At 45.9% G+C, this 7736-nt stretch overlaps 2 protein-coding genes across 2 annotated transcripts; both read right to left on the bottom strand.

Annotated features, from left to right (window-relative positions):
* Window positions 1-2402, bottom strand: kctd14 (potassium channel tetramerization domain containing 14; the record flags this gene model as incomplete). The annotated part of the gene is made up of 4 exons (XM_084443755.1): window positions 1-312; window positions 561-695; window positions 1226-1450; window positions 2349-2402. The coding sequence occupies 4 exons, from the start codon at window positions 2400-2402 to the stop codon at window positions 1-3; spliced, it is 726 nt and encodes a 241-aa protein (XP_084299881.1).
* A 933-nt stretch (window positions 2403-3335) lies between these two features.
* Window positions 3336-7463, bottom strand: rps3 (ribosomal protein S3). Its single transcript, XM_084444658.1, has 7 exons — window positions 7392-7463; window positions 6775-6905; window positions 6317-6410; window positions 5878-5972; window positions 4618-4805; window positions 3891-4094; window positions 3336-3412 (listed from the first exon to the last, which is right to left on the bottom strand). Exons 1-6 carry the CDS (start codon window positions 7419-7421, stop codon window positions 3895-3897), a joined length of 738 nt encoding a protein of 245 aa, XP_084300784.1. The 5' UTR covers window positions 7422-7463; the 3' UTR covers window positions 3336-3412; window positions 3891-3894.
* Between the last annotated feature and the right edge of the window lie 273 nt (window positions 7464-7736).

The following is a 7736-nucleotide window of genomic DNA, read 5'->3' as shown; positions in this document are numbered from 1 at the left end:
TCACCACCAGGTGAATATGAGCTTGTAGAAGCAGTCGTAGCTCTTGGAGAGGAAGCCCTTGTCTGTGCTGTGGGGCTGGATACAGACTCTGTAGCCTTGGGCCTCCACATCCATCTTGATGCACTCCAGCAGGTCTGCAGTGGTGGGATTGGCCTTCCAGGGGCCAAAGGTCACCACAGACTCCTTATTGGTGTCGAGGCTGTTGATGGCGTTTCCATAGAGAGCTGCATCATCCTCCGTCCGCAGCACGCAGATAATGATTTTGGAATGGCGGGCGGCGATGGCCTCAGCTCTTGCAACTCGAATCAGCACCTGATGTAGCAACAGGGCAATAAATACATTTCTCATCCAAATTTTCACTAACTGAATCAGCTTGTTAAAACTGAACTGGCCGGCATATCCTAAAACTCTCCAGGACACAGGAGCATGTTTGGGAACCTCTGGTTGTAGGAAATAATGAGATGACTGACTTGTAAATGGTACAAGTTACACAGCTGTGTCTTGTCTGTTGTCTGCGTGCCACATATCATAGAGGGACATTGTGAGAATTGATCACTTACCTCAATGTTCTCTTTGTAGTTTGGCACTCTGGATATGAACTGCTGCCTTCCCACTGCCTCCCCAAAGAACTGTGGCGTCTCCTCCAACTGTTTGACTAAGGGCTTGATGTCATAGTGAACTGCCTCCTTGTGGACCTTTAGCAACACTCAGACACAGAGAAGAGAAAGAGAGAGAAAGTGTGAGTCTGGGTTGCGTGGTGGGTGGGGAATCGGTAGAATGGATGTAGCAGTCAGTCATCTGACTCAATGGATGTAGATTTTGGGGATAAGCCTTGTCATTTGTTTATTACTGCCCAATCAGTGGCGACAGATCTGAATCCCGGCCCAGTCAGACTACGAAAAACCACAACCTAGCAGCTGCTCCGCCGAAGACGATTGTGATTGTTTAAAGAAAGTGTTTTTTTCACCTATCGTCAAATGGTAATGAGTCCAGACAGACCTTTTTCCAGCACTGGTGTAACAGTAGTACTCTCGTCTGTGTTGTGTTTTTGTTCGTTTGACCCATGTTAAGGGATTGTCCAGGGCGGGACACAAACCTGCAACCTTGCACTCGCAAGTCGGATGTGCTAACAACTATGTGAGACTAGACTATAGATAAAGTGTGGAGATCTGGTCTGGCTATGCGAGACTAAGCAGTTAGTGATGGTGCTGTGTATCTACTGTACCTCCAAGATGTTCTCCTTGGGCACGCGATCAGTGCGCAGGAACTCAAGGATAGCTCCAAAGTGTGTACCGTCTCTGTCAATGAAGTATCGTCCCTCAGAGTCCGTGCGTAGTTTGGGCTGACCGTTGAACATGTCCGAGAGTTTGGAGCTGGGGTGTTTGCGTAGGGTGCTCAGTTTTGTGCTGAACAGATGACCGCCAATGTTCAGTTGCACTATGGGAGACTGCTGAGGAAAAGGATGTTACAGATTAAGAGTATCTATATTCTCATTCCCTATATATAGTGAAATGATCAAACTAAATAAATGTGGCTTTTGAAAGAACATGGTAGGCTATGACTTGCAAAACAGTATAGTATCTCGCACATTAAAAGCCTGAGCTGAAGATGTCTTGAAAATCTCAATGTCCAATCTTAGAATAGTGGGCTAGGTAAAGGTGGGCTAAAGCTGGGCCTCTTTAGCAGAATTCAACTAGCCATTTCATAGTATAATCTGCCCCAAGCCTTTGATACTAGTCAAACTTATCTGTGGCATTGCATGAGGCGGTATAACGACCATGCCTCCCACGCAATAAGCGTGCGTCACCAGATGTTTGCGGTTTAGCCGAAAGGTGATAAGGACCACATCACATTATTAACATAAATTATAATATTGTTTAGGGAAGAATTTAGGAAATGATAATCAACTGTGGAGAGGAAACCAATAATTCCAAGGTGCCTGTACTTGTTGCAAATGGCAAATAAAAACGAATAACCAATTCCTTCGCGGTCACCAAACGCAAGGATGCATGGGCAATTGGAAACGCCCGCTCCGTTTGGGTTAGTTCGCCTCGAATTCGTCAAAAGAATGCCATCGAATCTGCGGGGTCCAACTATATCCTAAACTATCCACTATTCTCAAACTTTCTCCAATGGCTATATATGCAATTCTGAATAACTCGTGGCATATAGCAGTCTACTGCAATAGGCTATATCATAGGAAAGTTACAACATCGAAGAAGACGTTCCATCTGCTCACTAAAACCACGGACTCGACTACTGCACCTGTTACCGAGATATCCCATCACAGTACAACTTTTCCGACAGATATGGGCTACCACTTATCTATTGATATTTAATGTATTTACCGAAAGCGAAGGAGAGGACTGCTTCCCTGGTGATTTGTAGTCTGCAAGACTCATTTTGACTGATGTCTTGTCGATGGAGTTGTTTGTGATCAGACCTACTGGGAACTTGGTTTGAGACGCCAGGTAAGATTTCGGTGGGTGTGGTCTATGGCCGTAGCCAGATGCTTCTCGTATAGTGCGTCCATCTTGTCGAACCACTTTAATTTCTCTCTGTTCGAACCATTCCGTCCTTGATAGATCTGTAATCGGTTTAAGTTTGTATGCTATTTGTTGCTTTTCCCTACACTGTCGGATAAAATACTTGAAATCGGTCGCTGTAAGAATAATCACAACCATAATGGCTTGGCTATTTAAAAATGGCGGGTGTCGCGCAATGATGGCGTAGTGACGAGTCTCTGACCAATCAATAGCCTGTAGTGTCCTGCTTTAGGACACTACACGCTCCCATCATATCAGGACTCATGATATAGGACCAACTAGTGTGGTTGCTGGTATGCACGATTAGCATATCATGGCGCGTACAGTAAATGCGCCAGTGGCTGTCTGTACAGCTATGGTTTGCAGTTGTCGGGACATCGCCCTCCTGATTGTGTGAGCTCACATTGTTCCTCTCCATGGATGAGTCTGGAAACTCCAGTTCAAACATTTCCAGAAACCTGGATTTGGACAGGCCAATCAAAACTGTTTATCTAATTTGATATCTAGTTTGATACAATAAATGTACAGATTTGAGGCGTTTTGAAACCCACATTTCGTTTTGTTGCTGATTGGTTGTAGGTCTATCCAACTGCATCCTGGGGCATTTTGGTCTGCGCCTGTTGACGCCCCTCTGACATCGAAAATAGTTTCTCGATGAGACATGTCTCTAGTCCATTCCATATGCAAACATTGCTGATTTATTGAAAAAGATCCTATTATTCTGACCAAGAGTCAAAGTTGACTACACAGTAAATGCAGTTTCCTAATCATTGAGACCATACGCCAATGTATTTTCCGGATTTTATTGTTTTTGTACAGAAAAATCACAGGGTCTTGCTTCCATCTGCTGGCAGGATGGTGAACACCTAGAAGAGGGACAACATTCTTAGTGAGGAATACAGATGTGCCAATGAGTTGTTTTCATGTTCTACAAACAATTCTTACTTTTGAAATATTACAAATTTTAGAAGAATGTCCATTAGCTATAGCAGTACTGTAGTTAGTCTTTCTAGTTGAGGCATTGACAATACTAAATCAACTCACTATACCCTTCTCAGACAAATGCCTCGATGTCTTCAACTGAAAAGGACACGCTGCTCTGAGAACTGAACCCAGAGCCACAGAACGTGACCCTGAGCCAGCGACCCCAGACACAGGCTGTGCCCTGTTCCGACTCGTCATCGTATCATCACTGAAGGGAGACGTGCACTTGCTGAACAAATAGGATCGCCCTCAAAGTAAACAACCACCCAGTGAAACAGAAGTCCTGGGATCTCTCCATAACACACACCAAGTGACTTGTTTCCTCATACAATTTTAGCGGGCACTACCCCGGCCGCTTACCCTCTTATGCAGTGGGAACTGGCGTTCCCTGGGGCATGGCGGGCGCCTCTGGCTTGGCCCCCTTCTGCTCAGAAATGGGCGTGGTGGGAAGAGTCTCCTCCTTGGGCTCCACGATGCTGACGTGGTCGGGCAGGGGCTTCTTGGGGCCGATCTTACCACTGGGGTCCCATGGCAGCATGATCTTCACCTTGATCCCCAGCACACCTGAACACACAGGACAGACATGCCGTCAGGACAGACGGTACACGGTGGACAACACAAGCATGAGTGTTTCCCAGCAATATTTACAGAGCAGGTCCCTTGTCTGGCTCATTTGACCTGGTCTATGGACATCTGCTTGGTACACATTTTGAGACATTGCTAAAATGTTAGCTTGGATCTTTCTGTTTTATATTGTCTTTCCTTGTCCTTCTCAGACAAATGCCTCGATGTCTTCAACTGAAAAGGACACGCTGCTCTGAGAACTGAACCCAGAACCACAGAACGTGACCCTGAGCCAGCGACCCCAGAGACAGGCTGTGCCCTGTTCCGACTCGTCATCGTATCATCACTGAAGGGAGAACAGTTCACCTTTGAGTAGTCCAGTAGCCAAATTGTTTGTTAGTTTGTAGTGGGCCATGCAGGATGAGGTGAAAACTTACGTCTTACAATTCACAATTCATTAATATGCCCTCAATGGCTACGCAAAACTCTGAAAAAGAGAGAATGTCCCCTTCCCTATACTCACCCTGCCTGAGCAGAACATGGCGTACAGCTGTGTCGACATAGTAGTTGACGGGGTCTCCACTGTGAATCATCAGGCCATCCACAAACTTCATGGACTTGGCCCTCTGGCCCCTCAGCTTGCCAGAGACCACCACCTCGCAGCCTTTGGCACCACTCTCCATGATGAACCTCAGCACACCGTAGCAGGCCCTGGGGAGGAAGGGGGAGAGCTGTTATATGGCCGACCATGTAAGCAAAGTCAGAGTTCGAGGAAGTAGGGCAGCGGATCGATACTTCACGTTACCTACCTAATGTAGTGCTGGTGTTTACATTCCTAGGTAATGTGAAGTACCGTTCCGCCTCCCTACTTCTAGAGAGGAAAATAGGTCCCCATAAAGTAAAGGATTCAACGACAGTTTTGACTTCAAAAATGATGGTATAAACACTCAAAACCCCTGACAGACACTGTCCTCATATTTTATTCTCTTTGGGTGCACTGTGGAGCGTTTAAGTGAGTTTGGTAGTGGATGCTAGCTTTTACCATTACATTGTGCTAGCATTAGCAAGACATGAATGCCAAAATGAGGGGAAACATGGAAGCAGCTGAAAATGATGTCAATAAAAAACAATTGTCGTAAATGAGACCCCATGGCTAGTATTCAGAACCAGCTAGCTTATAGCCTAAATAAAACCTTTTTATTGCAATTTCTTCAATACCGTTAACAGAACCAGGAACGTCAGAGCTTTGACACTGCCGTCTTATCATTTAACCCTGGGGTCCGTTTAATAACGGATTTTGGTACCCATCGCTAGTTAGTGCAATCACTTATTGTGAGATCCACTTCACCCTGGATAAGAGAACAGTCCCTAGCCCTTCTCAGACAAATGCCTCGATGTCTTCAACTGAAAAGGTCACGCTGCTCTGAGAACTGAACCCAGAACCACAGAACGTGACCCTGAGCCAGCGACCCCAGAGACAGGCTGTGCCCCATTCCGACTCGTCATCGTATCATCACTGAAGGGAGATATCGTACTACATTCATCAAAATAGGTCCACCAGAAGGACTGACATCCAGGCTACGCTCAATAATACCATCAGACAACAGAGAGATGGATGAGAGCATGAGGTCTGGTCAAGAGAGAAAAGAAAAAAAGAAAATTCACTTTCAACTTCATTCTTTTGAACATTAGCACTTAGGCTTCCCCACCACAACCGTCCCAACGCATCAAAGCCTTAAATGTTTACTCAGTATGGATGTTAGGTTTAAAGGGACAGGCTTACCTACGCACGGCCAGACCTCCCAGCAGCTTGTAGCGCAGAGATTCAGCCTGAGCGATGGCGCAGAGACCACGAGTGGCGACCTTCTCAGCATACAGCTACAGGATGGAAAGGATTAGGAACTATTAAGTCAGAATACTATGAAACATCACACGAGTAAAAAAAAAAAAACATCCTAGCCCTAAACCTTCTCAGACAAATGCCTCGATGTCTTCAACTGAAAAGGACACGCTGCTCTGAGAACTGAACCCAGAGCCACAGAACGTGACCTGGAGCCAGCGACCCCAGAGACAGGCCGTGTCCCATTCCGACTCGTCATCGTATCATCACTGAAGGACTCACTGCACACATCCTACAAAGAGTCAAGTTGCTAATAGTTTTAACCCTAAAACCTTCACCAGTTTACATGGTACTGGTAAGTGAAACCGGAAGTTGCCCTTACCTCCACACTCCCCTCGGGGAAACCAAACCTCTTCTGAACGACAGCGGTCAGCTCCCTGATGCGACGGCCCTTCTCCCCCAGCACATTCTGGGTCCTGAAAAAGCAAGCCCCCGTCAATCCATATGAGCCGAGCAGACACCAGCAAGTGCTGTGAAAGCCTTATACAGTCCTGCAGATGTTGGGGGTACTTGGGGACCATGGGATGGGACCAACGTTAATTCTCTAATATTATATTTTATGCTAGCTAACTTTCAGCATACCATCATTTCAGAAACCACACAATGCAAAGGAGGGTTCTTTGCAAGGTTAACAAACTTAGCATCAGTAGCTAGCATGCCCGTTTCAATGATGCTACATAACTGTAGGCCTAAGCACCTCCACCTGGGACCGATAGCTGCCCAGCATGTTTACCAGTGTGCCGAGTGACCATGCGGAGCCGACCCGGCAGCAGGACTCACCTTGTGGCCAGAATGATGATTTCAGTCCTGGTCGGGGTCACTCGCACCTCCACCCCAGAGTACCCATCCTCGGCAAGCTCGCGAGTCAAAAACTCGTTCAACTCGGCCTTGAAGATTCCGTCAGAGACAAACTATATTGGGAGGGAGGGGGGTAGAAATAAAGTTACGTAAACTAGCGTTACACATGAAGTTAGCAGTCCAATACCATACCCGTTACAGTTTACACTCATGCAGCTAACGTTAGCTAGCAGGCTATCATTGCCGGGCGTTAAGTGCTAGCAATCGCTAGCTAGCAAGTACGACTTGACCGGTTGTTAATTTATCAGCACCGTGCACTTTATTTCGTTCCAGAATTGAGGGTAAAACGGTTCTCAGCCACAGCCACCCTACTGCCTTCTTCATCTCACGGTGTGCATTGCCCAGCACAGTAGGCGCTGCCATGTTTGCGGTATGAGGAATTACTGTATGGAACATCTGTGCCAATCCTCTGTACGTAAGCAGCCGATGAAAACGGCCAACATAACAATAAACTAAAAACCCTTGATATCTATCGAAATCGGAATCATTTCACAGAAACATCCATTATAAAGATTATTTTGAACGAAATTAGCCCCAACCTTCCTCTTCTTGGAGATTTGCACCGCCATCTTGCTGCAGGCCGTAGACAGGAAAGGAGTTGCACAGGATGCGGAAATATATTTATACTCAAATGCGTTACATCCGTTGACTCTCTGGCTGCGGTGGTGGTAGTTGTAGTTCACAAAGAAAACATACTACAACAGTATCCCTAATGATGTTTTAGGACAGCAAATAACTCTGATGCTTTCATGTCCATTATGTACGGAGAAAAACACAAATATGAAGCAAGAGTACAAATCACAGCCATTCAATTTTATTTTTGTTAGGTTTATTTTTTTTCAATCACTGTTTAGAGTAAAATAGTTGGCATTATACTTTTTGTT

Source organism: Borostomias antarcticus (assembly GCF_949987555.1).
Source record: "Borostomias antarcticus genome assembly, chromosome: 1".
Taxonomy (NCBI): Eukaryota; Metazoa; Chordata; class Actinopteri; order Stomiiformes; family Stomiidae; genus Borostomias; species Borostomias antarcticus.
Note: the sequence above shows the minus strand (reverse complement) of the source record. Positions and strands in the feature narration are given on the sequence as shown.

Bases quoted from the DNA above. Each gene is read 5' to 3' on its own strand.
- rps3 (XM_084444658.1), bottom strand. From the start codon at position 7,421: ATGGCGGTGCAAATCTCCAAGAAGAGGAAG. The intron at 6,906-7,391 runs GTTGGGGCTAAT...CTCCCAATATAG, and splicing joins AAATCTCCAAGAAGAGGAAG to TTTGTCTCTGACGGAATCTT. The intron at 6,411-6,774 runs GTGAGTCCTGCT...TTGCTTTTTCAG, and splicing joins ATCATCATTCTGGCCACAAG to GACCCAGAATGTGCTGGGGG.